Consider the following 19,213-nt stretch of genomic DNA (forward strand, 5'->3'; position numbering starts at 1 on the left):
AAGGAAAAAATAAAACTACCAGTTTTACACTAACCTTTTTCAGAAAACAGAAAAAGAGGAAACATTTTATGAGGTCAACATAACCTTGATGGCAAAATGCCCAGTACACTATAAGAAAGGAAAATTATAGGGTAATCATTCTCATGAACACAGATACAAACCCTTAAACAAAACATTAGCAAATCAAATCCAGCAATATATAAAAAGGAAAATGTTATCATGCCGAGTTTGATTTATTCTAGAAAACTAGGAACAGAAGGAACTTTCTTAATCTGATAAAAATGTTATCTACAGAAAACCTCAGCAAACATAATACCTAATCATGAAGTATTGAATGCGTTCCTCTAAATCAAGAAAAACAAAACAAAACAAACACCCAAGGATTCTATTGTTCTATTCAACATTGTATTGGAGGTACCAGTCGGTGTTATAAGGTAACAAGGAAAAAGTACTGCAAAAGAAGAAATGAAACTTTCATTATTTGTAGACAAATGGTTCTATGACATACAAAATCATAAAGAAACCACAAATAAATGAATTTAACAAGGTCCCTGGGAATAAGCTCAATATAGCAGGAATGGGAGAAAAAGAAACTATGTCTATATTCCAGCCATAACCAGAGATTAAAATATTAAAAATTTAGAATTACCACTAGCTTTACCACTAGCATTCAAAAGCTTCAAATACCAACGAATAACTCTAGTGAAGATGGGAAAGACCTCTACGAAGAAAACTATAAAACACTGAGGGAAATTAAAGTTCTAAAAAAATGGATGGATATACCATGTTCATAGTTTGGAAGACTAATATAAAAATAATTCTCTCTAAATTGACCTATAAATTCAAAGCAAACCCAGTCAAAATTCCACTAGGTTTCTTTCATTCTTGGTGGAAACTCAGAGGTAGATTCTAGAATGTATATGGAAATGCAAAAAAAAAAAAAAAAAAAAAAAAAAAAAAGCAACAGCCATTGTGATGAAATACTAAGGACGAACATTGCCAAATAAATTTGTTTATAACATTATAATGATTAAGACAATAAAATACCACATAAGACAAAGTAACCAAGGGAACATCAGAAACAAACTCACAGAAATACAGTCACTTCATTTACAACAAAGGTGACATTAGAAAATAGTGGAGAAAGTATGGTCTTCTCTAAAACTGGTGTTAAATAGTAACATGAAAAAAAAATTTTTAACCCCTACCTCACCCCATGCCCAAAAATAAATTGCCAATGGATCATAGATCTAACTAAGAAAAGTTAAACAGAAAAATTTTAGGGAGTGCCTGGGTGGCTCAGTTGGTTGAGAGTCCGACTTCGGCTCAGGTCATGATCTCACAGTTAGTGGGTTCGAGCCCCGCGTTGGGCTCTGTGCTGACAGCTCAGAGCCTGGAGCCTGTTTCAGATTCTGTATTTCCCTCTCTCTCTGCCCCTCCCCTGCTCATGTTCTGTCTCTGTCTCTCAACAAAAATAAAAGTTAAAAAAAAAATTTTTTTTTTAATTTTTAGGAACAAAACCCATAAAATCCCTCTGTAACTTTGCAGTAGGCAAAGGTTTCTTAAACAGAACATAAAAAGTACTAATCATAAGGGGGAAAATTAGTAAACTGTACTGCACTAAAATTAAGAACTTTTTCATCTAAGGACACTATTGGAAGAGTGAAAAGGTAAATCACAAATTGGAAGATTTATGCAACATATACCCTCCTCTATAGAGAAAAGTATAAAGATATACTAAAAATTATCAGATAAGACCTAAACAAATGGAGGGATCCATCACAGTCATGGATGAAAAGACTGAATTTCTTTAATATGCCAATTCTCCTCCAATATATATGTAACTTGATAATGGATTAATAGTCTGAATAAAGAGTTTTTAAAAATCAGTGATAGAAAAAATATCAATAAATAGCAATTCACAGAAGAAAAAAAATGAATGACCAATAAATTAATATCAAACAGGGAAATGCGAATTTTGTTACTGAGATATACTTTTAAACTACTGCAATACTAAAAATTTAGAAGTCTAACAATACCAAATACTAGAGGGACAACTCACACACTTCTGGTGGGTATCTTAAATTGATATAATCATGTTGAAGAGCAATCTGGATATATCTATTCAAGGTGAATATATACATAGCACATTAAATAGCAATTCTACTACTAGGTTCAGGCCATTAGAGAAATGTTCAAATATGTGCACAAGAATATTCACTACAACATTGCTTTTAATGCTAAGAAACTGGAAATAGCAGTTGAGACAGCAGAATAGAGAAATTATAGAATGATTCATGTAATGAAATACTATTTAGCTTGAAAACAAATGACAGAGTTTTGGATCAACAGGGATCATCTCAAAACCATGATATGTCTGGAAAAAAGCAAGTTACAAAAGAATACACGATACTATTTATATTAAACTTAAAAAGTGAAACAAAAGTTCAAATATATGTGTAATGTGTATGTATGGCAAAAGACACACACACACACACACACACACACACACACACACACACAGCAAAATATGCATGACGAAGAAAAACATCAAAAGTTACCTTAAGGAAAAGAGGGAGGAGAATAGAATTGGGGATGGATATGTAAGGGCTTCAAAATTCTCCTTGAAGTATTGTCTCAAGGACAAGAAATAGTTCAAAAGCAAAAATGGCCCAAAAAACTAAGATTTAACAAAGTTGGATGATAGGAACTCATACTTTCTGTATGCTAGAACCATTTCATAATTAAGGGTAGGGAAAAAAAAGGCATTAAAAAAATGGAAGTTAAATTAATAATGATAGTGTTTTTGGATTTTTTCTTTTCTAAACTGTCTTTAATGGACATGTGTTAATTTCATAACAAAAAAACCATGATAAATGTAGAGAAAAGGAAAGAAGGCTAATAAGACTAATAAGAGTTAAAACACTGACAAATAACTATTATTCAAATTAGAGGTGGCATAAAAGATACAGGTGAATAGATGAGGGAAAGAATATTCCATGTGAGGTATGTGTATACATATGGATAAATGTGTGCATGACTGGAATCAGAAAAGGCATAATGGAAGGAGGCATTTGAACCTGAAAAGAGAATATTTTCTAGTTTAAGAAAGTTATAAATGTATTCAAACATATAAAATTCAAGTGATACAGAAATACTCTCAACATATTAGTATGCTAGCCTTCCAGACCTTCCTCAAGGTATATCTGCTTGCCTATTCCTTGAACAAAATACAAACATACCCATGTGTTTCTTAATAGTATACCTACCTATTTGTATGTGTGTATAGGTACATGTGGGTATACACAGTTTAAATATTTTTAAAGAGCAATCTGCCATCAAATATAGTGTGGGCATGTACATACATATATAAAATTAATTTAACCTTAAACAAAAACATTGTCATGCAACTTAATTTCTAAAAATTATCCTTTGGGGCAGCTGGGTGGCTCAGTCAATTAAGCGTCTGATTCTTGATTACAGCTCAGGTCATGATGTCATGGTTATGGGACTGAGTCCCACATCAGGTTCTATGCTGGGCATGGAACCTGCTTAGAATCCTCATTCTCCCTCTCCCTTTGTTCCTCCCCCGGTTCTCCCATGTACACGCATATATTCTCTCAAAAAAGAAAAAAGAAAATAAAAAATTATCCTTCTATGTCAGTGCACACAGATCTACCTCATTTCTTTTGGAATGACTGTTATATTGCATACACTTGATATATCAGAATGTATTTCTCTGTGACACATTATTATAAATAATGCTGAGCAGGTACCCTTGTACAAGTGGGTCATTATTTCTGTAAAGAAAAAAACTATCTAAAAGGGAAATTCAATGGTACCTGGGTGGCTCAGTCTGTTGAGCATCTGACTTCAGTTCAAGTCATGATCTCATGGGTCTGTGGGTTCAAGCCCCACATCAGGCTCTGGGCTGACAGCTCAGAGCCAGGAGCCTGCTTCAGATTGTGTCTCCCTCTCTCTTTGTCCCTCCCCTGCTCACGTGCACTCTCTCTCTCTCAAAAATGAATAATCAATAAAAAAAAGAAAAAAGAAATGCATTGGCAAACCGCCCTCCGGAAAGGTCTTACCAATTCCACTTATACCAAAGTGCACGAGAGCATGCCATTCTCTACCATTCTGGCCAACGTTGGGTATAATAAACCTTAACATATTTTTGCCACTCTGATACATATAAATAGTTTATTATTTTAATTTCATTTACTTGATCAGTAGTGAGGGCACACAGAATATTTGGACATCAGAAACTGGGGGGGCGGGTAGGTGAAGTAACTATGATTGCAGACAGAGGTTTGAAGACAAACGAACACCAGCAAGTGATTTAATTTGGTTAAAATACCATGAATTAAGATCATTTGAGGTTGACGATGGCTTTGTGAAAGGCAAATACCAACTTAAGTATACAACTAGTGTTCTTTCTTCAGGTTATGAGATTATCCTGAAGATTTTTTTTAGTAGCAGTGACATGATCAGATACCATGCTTCAGAAAAGTAGTTTGGGAAAAATGCATAAACTTTCTGGGGGGTGGGAGGGAATCAGCAGGGAGGAGATTTCACTGGCTACAACTCAGGCCAGAGTTCAGATAAGAACATAAACTAGAGCACAAGAATTAGGAATGGAGAAGTGATACATCAGAAATGTATTATTTATAGAGGCCAAATCAAGAAAACGGGGAAAGTATTATATAATAGAGGGATCAATCACATACGTGGTTGAAGAAAAAGTGCTTCCCAACCAACCTGATACTAACCCTTTAGAAAGAAGGGGCGCCTCGGTGGCTCAGTCAGTTAAGCGTCTGACTTTGGTCAGTTCAAGCCCCGCGTTGGGCTCTGTGCCGACAGTTCAGAGCCTGGAGCCTGCTTCAGATTCTGTGTCTCCCTCTCTCTCTACCCCTCCCCCACTCATGCTCGCTCGTGCTCTCTCAAAAAATGAGTATTAAAAAAAAATTAGAAAGAACTGTAAACAAATGTCCACAAAAATAATAAAATGGAAGAAAAATATAAATTCTATTAATGAATCGTCTCAATAACTGAAATTAAAATAAGGAATTACATTTCTTGGGTACCTGAGAGATCACTGCTTTCGATTCGACGGAGATCAGAATCTGCCCAAAAGAGCTTGCCCAATCTGCTATCAAGGGCTAATGCAATTGGTTTACTTAGGCCACTGAAAAAGAGGACCTCCCGTTCTGTTCCATCCAAAGCAGCCCGTTCAATTTTGGGAGACCTTTCCTGAAGATTGGTAAAATACATATACCTGAAGAGAAAGGAGGAAACAGTAAGTTTATCAAAGTAAGAAACCATACAAAATGAGACTATTCTTAAAGATATAAGGAGTAGAATATTTTAAAATCTTATTTTTAAATGTTGTAGAATGTGTTATTTTTAAGGCCATGGGATACTTTTATTACTTTTGATAACAGTAACACAGAGTATACAGAATTTCTTGGGGAGCTAATTTTCATGAATTAATAAAATGAAATGATAGACACAGGCACACCTATGCTTTTGGAATATTACAATACAGAAATAAAAGAACAGTGATCAGAGAGACCTGGACTCAAAATTTTAAATTCCTTCTCCAATTAGTCTATTTCATAACTAAAAATAAGTCATATATGAGTTATTTCTTATATTTAAATTCTGAAGTTCATCTCTTTCCAGTAACTCTTTTGAAGTAAGCTACTTCCCCTGCTGAATTCCTTATCATTCATTCAGATGCAAAAAAGTACTATTTTACCAAATGTAAAGCTCTGTATTGAATGACAGAAAACATTAGTTCTTGTCATAAAGGAACCTAAAGTCTAGGAGAAAATATAACACCAAAAACACAATTAAGTCTGAGGTAGAGTTCTAAGCATAACTAGAGAGACAGAGATACAGAGTGCTGGGTATTTGGGAAAGGGGAAAACCACGCCAGGCTGGGGTGGGCTAGCTCAAGGAAAACTTCACTGCAGTTCAGTCTTGGAGGTATGGGCAGAAATTAGAACTAAAGCAATAGTGACAAAGGAAAGAAATTCTAGGCAGGAAAGTCAGGGAAAGCAAAAATACAAGAAAACGCAGGGGCAGGTAGATAGAGCATATCGAGTTTTTTCACTGAAGCACAGTACATTAAAGGTAAATAACTAATGAGCTGAAAAGGAAGGCTGATGAGGATCTCACATGCCACGATATCTGAAAGCAACTTGAGTAGCATACCCTTTCTCTGGGTTTACCACAATGGCTCGAGGTCGGTCTTGCTCGCCTTTTAATACCACTCCAATTGATCTCCCATCTAATCTTGTTACGTTAATGACATTGGTGGCCTCACAAGTCCAGTAAATGTAGCGGCTATAAATATCAATGCTGAGGTCATAGGGTTGTATTTCCAGGTTCTGATTTGGAACTGAGCTCACAACCACAGTAAAACCCTAGGGAAAGAAAAAGACGCACACATAGAAAATTAGGCTCCAAGCCAGAGAGCCCTGAAGTGATCGCTCACAAAGCTTACACTTACATGGTACAAACCTGAGAAGGAACTCTCAAGTCTCACCAGACATTTCTTACTAACAGATTTTTTTTATGGGTAATGTGCTTCTTTTTTATCAGGCATTTTAAATGTCCCCTTTGGCTATTATGACATGTAGCAGAGGAGTGAGCTGAGGCCATATTAGTTGCTCTAGGAACCCGACAGTGCATTGATTCGAGTGGGAAGGTGGCAAGAGTCTCCTGTAAAGTGACTACAGCTGCAGCTAGAAACATCCCTACAAGTCCTCCAAAGCAGCGGTTCTCAACCAGGGGCATTTGGCACTGTGGGGAGACATTTCTGATTGCCACATCTATACGAGTACAACTAGCATCTAGTGGGTGGGGATGCTGTTAAACAGCTTACAATATACAGGTCATACCTCCACAACAAAAAGAATTATATAGCCTAAAAATGTCAATAGTGCTGAAGGTGTGAACCGCTTACAGAGACACAGCAATGAGGGCTAGAAACCACATCAACCAGTCATGTCCTTCTCCAATCCTCAAACCACCAAAAAAAAAAAAAAAAAAAAAAAAAATGTTTTTAACAAAGCAAAGCAATAGGGAGGTTCTGTTCTAATGTTCTATATGAATAAATTATATTTCATTTGCTTGGCAACGCTGATATAATATATTCCTTAATGAGGCTATCTCATTTATCTGCTGTGTCCTTGACTGTATAATAACAGCTATAATTTCTATTATTTATCAGTCTGTTAGTCCTGGTCTATATAGTGTAAGGTGCATCTGTAATATACCACTATTGCTAGACCTCTCAATGATCCCTCAACAGCCCCTAAATACATGATCACCTCACCCTTAGTGACATACCAAAACTTAATCCAATCTCCCTAAATTCTAATATATTCAAAATTCAACATCACTGCTATAAGGAAGACAAATAATTATTCATAGTAATTCCCAGTCTAAAACTGCTTGGCCACAGAAAGAAAGTAAAGTAGTATGGGTAACTGTGATATAAACCATGACTGGTATGTAAGCATAGATAAGATATTGATAATATTTTTATTCCCTCCCCTCCCTAGTCACCAAATAATAGCCCCCCCATCATTAAGTTAGTGATAACATATCCTTAGGTGTTTTTAATTTTACCAAGACTGTGTTATATGTTTCTTATCCTCTAAACCTTTTAAAAATAATTAATAATAATAGAACTGTTATTTACTGAGTCTATACATACTATGTAACAGATAATGGGCTATGTGCTTTACATTGTTTTCAGCTAAAAAGTTCCTAAGAATCTTAGTGAGTGACACAGATAGATCAAAACCAAGGTCTATTTAATTTCAAAGCTTCCAACACTCCATGTAAATGAAACCATAATGGAAAAAACTAAACAAACAGACATGAGTGGCAGTAACAAAGTCATTACCAACATACGAACTAAGTTTTCCTTATACAATTTTTATTCCAACAGCATTATCAAACAATTAGGATCTTTGATAATGATCAAAGATCATTAGGAGGAAAAAAAGCTTCTAGGTCCAGAATTTCACATTCTTCTCTCTCTCTGCACGTGCGCGCACGCACACACACATACACGCACGCACACACTCAAGAATTAAGTAAAAGAGGATGGTTAGTCCAACTACATAGTAAAAAAAACAGAATTTGAACCGAGCCCTGAATTACCTGGCTGCCATCTTCTTGTGCTTTTCGGATCATGTTTTGTCGTGAGTCAATCCAATAGAGTTGCTTGTCCAGTGGGTCATAGTCAATGGCCCGGACATTCCGAAGGCTGTGGATGGGAAGGATGATGTCAGGGCTCTGCTGTTCATCGATCACCATGCGGTTGATGGCACTCTTCTGACTGAAGAGTAGGAAAGTAGTTGGAGCTTAAAGAAAGAAAAGAGCAAATTTTAAACACAATTACTCTAAATCTTGTATCACTCAAAGATCTGATCAACCTGTTGTCTACATTTCATGCAAAACAGACACAGATGTTGAAGAGGTAAGACTGAGGACAAAACCGTCTGGAATGTCCCTAGAAACTCTCCTCAAGGTGACACTAATGAGCACTATGCTATCAAACCAGTTATGAATTTACCCAATGACATAGGGTATTCTGTCATAACCCTAGCCTATTTTGTTCCATTTTGTCCACAGTGTCATAAAAGGAGACTTGATTTCAATAAAGCATTTGATAAAGATATTAAAATTCTCCTTGTGTGCCAAGTGAATAATCCTACTCTTCCATAAGCTATTCTGCGGGTGGCAGGAAACCTGGGTTTCCATAGGTCAAAGCAGAAATTCCAAGAAAGGTTTTAGTATCAGCTCTCTCATTATCTACTCACTTGATCATAACTAAGTCACTGAACCTCTCTGGGTCAAAGTTTGCTCAACTCTAAAATAAGGTTACAGCTATTTTGTCCTGTTCATTGAGTTCCTGTAAGAATTTTACAACATATATGAAGATACTTCAAGAATTAAGGGTGCTGGGTGACTCAGTTGGTTAAGCCCCCTATTCTTGATTTTGGCTCAGGTCATGATTTCACAGTTCGTGAGTTTGAGTCCCGCATCGAGCTCTGCACTGTGAGTGTGGAGCCCACTTGGGATTCTCTCAGGGCGCCTGGGTGGCTCAGTTGGTTGAGAGTCTGGCTTAGGCTCGGGTCATGATCTCAGTTCCCGGGTTCAAGCCCTACATCAGGCTCTGTGCTGACAGCTCAGGGCTTGGAGCCTGGCTTTGGATTCTGTGTGTCTCCCTCTCTCTCTGACCTTCCCCCACATTCGCTCTGGCTCTCTCAAAAATAAACAAACATTAAAAGAAATGTAAGGGGGGGCGCCTGCGTGGCTCAGTCAGTTGGGCTTCCGACTTCAGTTCAGGTCATGATCTCGCGGTTCATGAGTTTGAGTCCCACAGGGGGCTCTGTGCTGACAGCTCAGAGCCTGGAGCCTGCTCCAGATTCTGTGTCTCCCTCTCTGTCTGCCCCTTTCCTGCTCACATTCTGTCTGTTTCTCTCTCAAAAATAAATAAACATTGGGGAGCCTGGGTGGCTCAATCAGTTGAGTGATTTCAGCTCAGGTCATGATCTCACAGTTCGTGGGTTCGAGCCCCACATCGGGTTCTGTGCTGACAGCTCGGAGCCTGAAGGCTGCTTCAGATTCTGTGTCTGCCTCTCTCCTTGCCTTTTCCCTGTTCATGCTCTCTCTCTCTCAAAAATAAACATGAAAACAAAATAATAAAAATAAATTTAAAAAATAAACATTAAAAAATGTAATAATGCATTATTGTCAATTATACCTCAATAAAAAAGTGTAAAGTATTATATAAATGTAAAGTAAAAATAACTACTGTTCATTATATCAGTAGTAGCAGTAATAAAGTTAGTATTAATAGAAATTAAATCTTCATGGATTGCAGTTACAGGTTTTATTTTGCATTGTGTGGATGATAATTGCAAGGAAAGCCAGTAAAAATGTCTCTCTCTCTCTTGCTCTCTTACACACACATGCACACACAAAACTAGTAATAACAAATGCTTTATACTCATCATCTCTATCTTCACAAAAAACCTTGTATTTATATTTTTACCAAAAAATGTATTAATCTGATATTAAGTTGATGTCCTAAATTTATGAAATGGGGAAATGCAACAGAGACTAACCCTCGGGACTAAGACACTGATTACTATGCAGGAAAACATCTAGAAAACAACAGCATTTGGGGCGCCTGGGTGGCTCAGTTGATTAAGTGTCCAACTCTTGATAACAACATAATGGCTCAGGTCATGATCTCATGGTTGAGATCAAGCTCCACTTGGGATTCTCTCTCTCCCGCTCTCTCTGCCCCTCCCCTGCATATTCTCTCACTTACAAAAAAAAAAAAAAAAAAAAAAGAAAAAGAAAAGTAAAGAAACAGCATTTCACAGTGCTACCAACAACTTCAAAGTCTACTAAGTATTTTGAAACTCTTCATTAAACCATATATAAAGGGGCGCCTGGGTGGCTCAGTCGGTTAAGCGGCCGATTGGGCTCAGGTCATGATTTCGCGGTCCGTGAGTTCGAGCCCCGCGTCGGGCTCTGTGCTGACAGCTCAGAGCTTGGAGCCTGTTTCAGATTCTGTGTCTCCCTCTCTCTGACCCTCCCCCGTTCATGCTCTGTCTTTCTCTGTCTCAAAAATAAATAAACGTTAAAAAAATTAAAAAAAAAAAAACGTATATAAAAATTCCACAATTATACTCCAGTCTCTTGGTATTCAGTCATCACCTAAATCCAGTAGAATTTTGTGCTTTTCGTGGACATAAACATAAATGGCCAATCTAGAAGTCCTTGCTTAGGAGGACCTAAGCCCCATTCTTCACGATTCCATCAAGTGTGGTTCCCTGGTTTACTTTACATTTATACCCAAAAGTACATTGGCTTAATTTGAGTTTCCCAAAGAAACTCATTGCTACTCATAAAGAAACCTGGTATTTACAACACTGAAATTCTTTTTTTTTTTTTTTTTTTTTTAAATGAAACATAGTTGACACACAATGCTACATTCACAACACTGAAATTCTGCTTTGTGTAAATTCTTCACCAGCTAGAAGCCCATACCTAGCTTGGAAGATTTAGAAAGTCTCCCACTGGAACCCTCCATTATCTGGAGTCAACTCCATCACATACTGACTTAACAACTTTTAGCAATTTTAGTAGAACACATACACTAGGTAGTAAAAATATATGTCACAACAAAGTAGCTTTTTTTTTTTTTTTTAAGAATTATTTTTTGGCAGTACTGCTTTCTTGTAACTGAAGAAAAAAGGGGTGGGAGGGGGGCTCTAAACTCTTAAGTTTCTGACAGAATAATCACCACTTATACTAAGACATACAATGAAGCTTAGACTCCAGAGTTTTAGTTGCCAACTTTTCCTGCCTGGGAAACAATCAAGTATATATTTGGCCCCTACCATGTTTTACTGGGCACTTGCTTTTTTTTTGAGTCAAGTTTTAACCTTCAATTAGATTCTACAATTAGGTGTTTTAGAAACGTAGATTAAGACAAAGTCAAATATGGCTTCAAATAAATGCTTGTTTTGAAAAGTCTACATATGACATTAATGGAAGCTGATGTTGTCACTTATTTCAAGGAAGACTTGATTCTGTCATTCAGTGCTTAAAGTGATAAAGAATATGCAATTTTGTAAGCCCAAATCCAACCTAATTTATGTAACCTCTAACTCCCTCATCTCCTGCAGAATGGTACTCTGAGAAATTGTCATACAGACTGTCTGAGCTTTACATTGTCACAATGAAGACAGATGAGATGTTAAGTAGGAGGGAGGTTTTCAGCTCCTTTTGAAGGCACAATTGTTCACCTGCAGCTTAAAGGAAGGCCATGCTCTTGTGGAAGAACTTCATAAACTACAAGGCCAACAAGCCCATCACCTCTGACTGTGCCACTTGTGCCCTGTGCCAAGGGCATGAGTAGGGACCAAAGTCCAGTCCACACTTCATTAGCCAAGCCATGTACCTGTGTGGCTGCAAATGCTGAAAGGAAACCATTTTTTCCTGATTTGCACAAAGGTGCCATAGAGACCAACCACCTCAGTACTGAACAAGGGATTACACAATTTGGCTTCTTGTTTCCTCCCTGACTTGATCTCTTTATTCACTCTAATCCAGTGACACTGGCCCCCTTGGTGTTCCTCTAATATGCCAGACATGCTTCTTCCTAAGACCTCTGCATTTGCTGTCTCTTTTGCTTAATAGGTCTTCTCCCAGATATCCACATAACTCATTTCCTCACCTCCTTCCATTCTTGACATAATGTCACCTTATCAGTAAGGAGTTCTCTGATCAGTGTATTTAACATTGCAATTCTCCTCCTCACCCTTTCTTGCTCTTAATATTTCTCCAAAACATTTATCTCCATCTAACCCATGATATAGTTTACTTATTTGGTTCACTATCTGTCCCACTGGAATATAATCTCCATGGGGGCAGAGACTGATGTCTATTTCATTCACTGCTACATTTTCCACTGGCTCAAATAATGCCCAGTATGTAGCAGACATTCAATATATATTCATTGGAAGAAGAAATGAATAAACACATGAAGAAACAAGCATTAGATCACAATAACTAAGGGGCAGCCCTGTAGCCACAATTTTGAAAGAAAATAAAATTATTTCAGATAATTGGGAAGGAAAACAAACAAACGTTTATTTAGGACCTCCAACATGTCACTCATCATTCTAGATAGTAATCCCCAAAATTATCATCTCCATTTTTAGGTAAGCAAACTCAGAAAGGTTAAGTATTTTCCCAAGGTCACAAAGCTGATAAGTGGAAGAGTATATGTATCTTTCTAAGTCCTCCCCTGCTTCTTCATTCTTTTATTTTACAATGATTTCTTGAATCATTACTACTCACCAAGCATTGTTCTAGGCATCTAAGATCCATGAAAAAAACAAAACAAAACAAAAACACTGCTTCAGGGAGCTTATGTTCCAATAAACAGACAATAAAAGCAATTAACATAATTAAGAAGTTATAGTATATAAATATTAGAGTACATAAATTACATATGGTAACAAAGAATGATAAATGTTACAGGAAAAAGAAAAAGTACAGGTAAGCAGCACTGGCAATGCTAAATAGGGTGGAAGGATGATTTGCCATTTTAAAAGGGTAGATCAAGTCTCACTGTGTAGGTCACAATTAAGCAAAGACTCAGAGATGAAGTATATCCATGTAAATATTTGCAGGAAAAACATTCCAAAAGGTGATAAGCAGCACAATAATCCTGAGGTGGGAGTAACTGGCATATTTGAAAACAACGAGGCTAGGGTAGCTGTGTCATGAAGAAAGCAAGGGGAGAACAGTGAAAGCCACGGTGAAAACAGTGAAAGCCAGGAGAAGCAAAGGGGGAGGGATGCAAAGTGAGGGGTACGGATCATGTAGGAACTTGTAGCCCATTATAACAACTAGGTTTTTACTCTGTGTGAAATGGGGAGCCATTGTAAGGTTTTGAGAAGAGAAACAGCATGATCTGATTTAGCTTCTGAAACACAGGTCAAACATGAAAAGATGCTCAACATCATTCACCATCAGGGAAATACAAATCAAAACCACAAATGAGATACCACCTCACACCTGTCAGAATGGCTAAAATTAACAACACAAGAAACAACAGGTGTTGGCAAGGATGCAGAGAAAGGGGAACCCTCCCACACTGTTGGCGGGAATGCAAACTGGCACAGCCACTCTGGAAAACAGTATGGAGGTTCCTCAAAAGTTAAAAATAGAACTACTTTACGATCTAGCAATTGCACTATTAGCTATTTACCCAAAGGATACAAAAGTACGGATTCAAAGGGGCACACATGTCCCAATGGTTATAGCATTATATCAGCAACAGCCAAACTGTGGAAAGAGCCCAAATGTCCACTGACTGATGAATGGATAAAGAAGATGTAGTATATATACAATGGAATATTACTCAGCCATCAAAGAGAATGAAATCTTGCCATTTGCAACAATGTGGGTGGAGCTACAGTGTATTATGCTAAGCAAAATAAGTCAGTTAGAGAAAGACAAACATCATATGATTTCATCCATATGTGGAATTTAAGAAAGAAAACAGATGAACATATGGGAGTGGGGAATAAAAAGAAAAAAGAGAGGTAAACAAACCATATCTTAAAGATAAAGAACTGAGAATTGATAGAGGGATGTGGGTGGGGATTGGGCTAGATGGGTGATGGGTATTAGATAGGGCACTTGTTATGATGAACATTGGGTGTTATATGTAAGTGATCAATCACTGAATTCTACTCCTGAAACCACTATTGCACTGTGTGTTAACTAACTAGAATTTAAATAAAAATCTGAAAAATAAATAAATAAATAAATAAATATATACATACATGAAACACAGGTCAAGGAGTAAATTGCCCACAATGTTGGAAAAGTATCTAAAGGCAAGCACTTTGTGATAAATTTCTCTCATAATCTGCCTTGGATTCTAATATATCTCTACACAAATATTAAATGGTACTAATTATAAAAAGAGGACACAACAGGGGCACCTGGGTGGCTCAGCTGGTTAAACACCTGATTCTTGAATGTGGCTCAAGTCATGATCTCAGTTTGTGGGTTTGAGCCCCACATCAGGCTCTCCTCTAACAGCACAGAGCTGCTTTAGATTATCTCTCTGCCTCTCCTCCACTTGTACTCTCTCTCTCTCTCTCAAAAATAAGTAAACTTAAAAAAAAAAAAAAGTACACAATAGAAAGCCACTTGAAGCACTGTTGATCTATCTCCAAAAGGCAGCCAAAGACAGATATGGGGACTCTCGGCACTGATTCCTCAGGCCTTCACTCAGCAACTAATATGCACAAATATAAGCAGTAAAAACAATAATGATCTCAAAGGGTCTTTCCATATCCCCCTTGGTTCCATTCTCCATTGGTCATTACTCCTATTTTTTTCCTTCCATTCAACGTCAAACTTCTTGAAAAAGACAACTACCCCTCTCTCCCTTTCTCCATTCACATTCTGACCAACTCTAATCTTTAACCATTATTTCCCTGCAACTAATCTCTTTAGGGTTACTAATCACCACCTTCTTCAAAAATCCAGTGGACATTATTTTAGGGTTCACCTAACTCAGCCTGTCAGCAGCATACAGCACAGTTCTCTGTTTTGGAATAATCTTGTTTCTGGTGCCGCCATTCTCTCCTGTTTTTCCTTTTCCCTCTCTGGATGCTACTCTTCAGTGTCCACTGCAAGCTCTCCCTCCTCAGACAGAATTCCTTAGGTTACCAGACCCCTTCCTTTCTCTTTAACAGGAGCTGGCAAACTGCAGCCCACAGCTAGATCTTGCCCTGCTGTCTGTTTTAGAATAGTTTATTGGAATTCAGACACATTTTAAAAATGTCTTGTCCATGGCTTTCATGCTACAGTAGACAGAGTTGAACAGGTATGAGAAACTGTATGACTCACAAAGCCTAAGTGTTTACTCCCTGGCCCTGTACAGAAAGTTTGCGAACTCTAGCTCCATACCCTCTCCCTAAGTGATCTTACCCATTTTAATACGTGCTGGCAATTCCAAAATCTATTTATCTTCAACCTCATGTCTCCCCTCTTCTATCTATCTATTAAATGTATCTATGTCAATGTCCCATGGGGAAATCGATATAAACATGCCTAAAATTAAACTTCTCACTCTAGTCTTCTCATCTCCTACCTACTTAACTACTCAAACCAAAAATCTAAAAGTCACCCTTGCCCCCTCTCTCTTCTTCTTCCTCACGTACAACCTACTGTTCTGTTCATTCTAGCTTTAAAATATACCTTCAATCCATCAGCTTCTGTCACCACTGCCACGTCTCTTACCACATCAGTCTGCCTGACCTCCCTGCTACCACAACTCTCTTCAAATCCATTCTACACAATAATCAAATCATGTTATACCTTAATTTTCACAGCAACCTTACATGGTAGTTAATATTATTATTCCCATTTTACAAATGAGAAGTTTAAAGCTTAAAAAATTTATGGAACTTTAGTAAAACTCAAAACTATTATGTGGCAAAGACTCCATGAAATCATTAAACTATAAACTTATATTCTTTCTTTTTCACAACTGAAGCCTTGTGTCACAACACACTGAATCCTTTCCTATGTGACTTCTTATACTTTCAGTCACAGAATAAAGTAATTTCAATAGTGAACTGAATAGTTAATAGCTATTATTATTATTATACACATCATTTAATATTTTATATTATTATGTTAAATTTAAACATTACGTTTATATATCATGTAGAATAATATATTTATTTTATACTTTTTATGTTTTATATATTTTTGTATATTACATTATGTCATATATGTGACTAATTGAATAATTAATAGCTAATCCAATATCCTATAGCAGTTTTGTTACCATCCACCCTAGTGAACCATATCCTACACTTCTCTGACATGAATTTACCCTTTCCAGTCGAATTCTCTATTTGTTTATCATATCTAGCAATTTGTTCTTGTCTATCCATCAAGACATGGGCCGTCACATATACTTGAGTCCTAAACCAGGTTTCCCCAAGCCAACAATGTTTGTTACATATTATGTTTTGATGTCATTAGCACAGTGTATGTGTGGTTAATGTGTATTTAATATGTAATATGTACTGCTAATATTTAAATATCAGCAGATATTACAGCCAAGAAAAATCTGGATGAATGGAGAAGATCTGGTAATCCACTGGAATTAAGTAGTGACCACCCACAATGCTCAGAGCATGTGCTCTTTAGTTCCCCAGATATTTACAATTATTTTATACCCGGATAAATTTACATGAAAAATATGTATTTTCCACCTGGCCTCTTATTTGCTTAAATTTTTTATCTTTAGTCTATACTATGAACTTCAAAGGACAAGGAGGTTGTAGTTTGAAAATTTTCTGTTTTACTGCCTGTACTTTATAATAAATATAACACGAATAAGAAAAATATAAATTCTTAATAGCACGCATGTATGATAGTCTGTCTCACTGAAGCTATTGTGCACTAAATATTTAAATGCTCAAAAGTAAAAGACTTAATTTTTTCTGCAATACCAATTTTTCCATAACAGCAACTGGCTATCATCAAACAGTTAAGTTACAAAAACGTGCATTTTTCCATCTTTAGTCCTTCTCTTTTGTTAAATGATCAACTCTGAACTTCTACAACTTGTTAGCTCTAGAAAGAACATGAACTACAGTGTTTTCAAAATCCTGCTTTCTCCTCGAATTCTAGTTTGCACTGGGGGAGACACAGCTTACCACTACAAGTCCTGTTGTCGGCGTTAAGAGAGTAGTGGGCAGGGCATCCACAAACAAAACCCCCAACTGGCACAGCCAAGCAGAGGTGGGAGCAGTGCCCATTGCTGGAAGCACACTCATTCCACCCTGCCTGCCGAGAGGAGTGAAAGACGAGGATGTCCATCACATAATCCAAATGGCCCTGGATGATGGTGCGGTTTTGGCCACTGGTTTTGTTGGCACGTTCAATGCTGCGCCGGCTCCAGTCTGTCCAGTAGATGTAATCTTGGTACTGAGTTAAGCCAAAAGGATGAGGCAAGTCATCTGCTATAACTTCCCGGTTGAGTCCTGTTTTCAGAAAGGCAGTAGACGGGAAAAGCAGAGGCATGAAACATGTGAGAGTAGAAGAGCCTTATTGGCCAAAAGAAAGAAAGTTGTAACATATAAAATATTACAGTTGTAAGCAATTTAAGATAGAACAATTTATTTAACAGCAATTTTAAAACCAGACCAGTCCTCTGAAATCAATCCATCTGCAGTCTGACCCCATGCCTCAAACTTATATTCTTGCTATAAATCACTGAGTTTGTTTAAACTCCAAGTGGTCTGTTTTGACTGCAGTTTTATTTTCTCTCCATAAGGGTCTGTAAGTTGAACTTTTAGTCTTCCTTCCATAAAAAGATGGAAATGCATATACTGTACTTTACTAGTACAAAAAGTCACTTCAGGAATATCTAGGGAGTTACAAATTCCACTACAAGCCCAACAATAATGAAATTTCCACAAAATAAAGAGATGTGAATCCAAGAACCTGGCCCACTATTAATAATAATAAACAGGATACAATGTCAGAGCACCTAGACATTCATAGGAAGTTCTGTCAATAGTATCTAACCAATGGTAAACAGCAGTCACGGATTTTTGTATAGAAAGAATAACATACTATCTGTCTGGATTAAAAAAAAAAAAAAAGAAGTACACCTTACCAAGCATATTTGAAGATTCTATTAAGTTGGTGTCCAGGTCTGTCCAATAAAGCCTCCTTTTAGCATAATCAATAGTTAGGCCATTTGCCCGTCCCACATTTGGAACTAACGTAGTACGTTCACTTCCATCCATGGCAGCTCTGTCTATCTTAGGTTTTCCACCCCATTCAGTCCAATACATAAATCTAAATTCAAAACAATAGATATGTAACAGGTCACTTTTGATTATTTGGGAAAAAGGGTCATATTCATGCATGGTAACTAAATAAATTTAAAGAAAATATACATTAAATCAAGGAAATTGGTAAAGCAAAATCAAGGCTATCATTTTTTCAATTATTTTGGCACCCTCACCTAAATATTTTTTCTCATATCCTAAAAAGGAAGTGAGTCAGCTTTCTTTAGTCTTTCCAATGAATTTGTTCCATCCAAAACCCAGAAACTGGAAACAAACTAATGATATCCATACTGCAGCACTTGCATTTATGCAACGAATATTCAAGAAGATACCAAAAAATTAAAGTTCTGGGCTCAGAATCTGATTCACGTCTGCATAAAATAGTTTTGTATCTTTACATATTTCTGAACACAAGTAATTTGAGGTTTAAATTTTTAGACTTATTTTTCAACTTGTATAATCAACTCTCCCCAAAAACAAGTTGCAGGAGTATATCAAAGGTAAAAATTAATAGTCTTTAAATGGAACTAAAAAGCAAAGTTTGAAATGTTTTTGGTCGTGCAGTCCAAGGGAACATACTATGTGTGTATGAGCAGTGACTCACCCCTTACTGTGTCGGCTGGGCACTGAACACTACTGCTATAATCCCTGTAAAATTTTAGAATACTTTCTTGCTTTTATATTATTTTTCCAAGTTTTTCACATTAACCTCAGAGCAGCCCCACAGTATAGGCTGTTTATAGATGTAAAGAGGCCAAAGCAATAAA

At 36.9% G+C, this 19,213-nt stretch overlaps 1 protein-coding gene across 1 annotated transcript in view; it reads right to left on the reverse strand.

Annotated features, from left to right (window-relative positions):
* The window catches only part of LRP6 (LDL receptor related protein 6), a 179,909-nt gene that overhangs the window by 25,534 nt on the left and 135,162 nt on the right, over nt 1–19,213 (reverse strand). Inside the window, exons 11-15 of the mRNA XM_049627077.1 lie at nt 18,269–18,453; nt 17,304–17,630; nt 8,179–8,381; nt 6,217–6,428; nt 5,085–5,275 (exon numbers count right to left, since the gene is read on the reverse strand). Of these exons, the coding sequence (XP_049483034.1) occupies nt 5,085–5,275; nt 6,217–6,428; nt 8,179–8,381; nt 17,304–17,630; nt 18,269–18,453 (1,118 nt within the window). The remainder of the gene's footprint in view (nt 1–5,084; nt 5,276–6,216; nt 6,429–8,178; nt 8,382–17,303; nt 17,631–18,268; nt 18,454–19,213) is intronic.

Source organism: Panthera uncia, chromosome B4 (genome assembly GCF_023721935.1).
Source record: "Panthera uncia isolate 11264 chromosome B4, Puncia_PCG_1.0, whole genome shotgun sequence".
In the NCBI taxonomy this organism is placed as follows: Eukaryota; Metazoa; Chordata; class Mammalia; order Carnivora; family Felidae; genus Panthera; species Panthera uncia.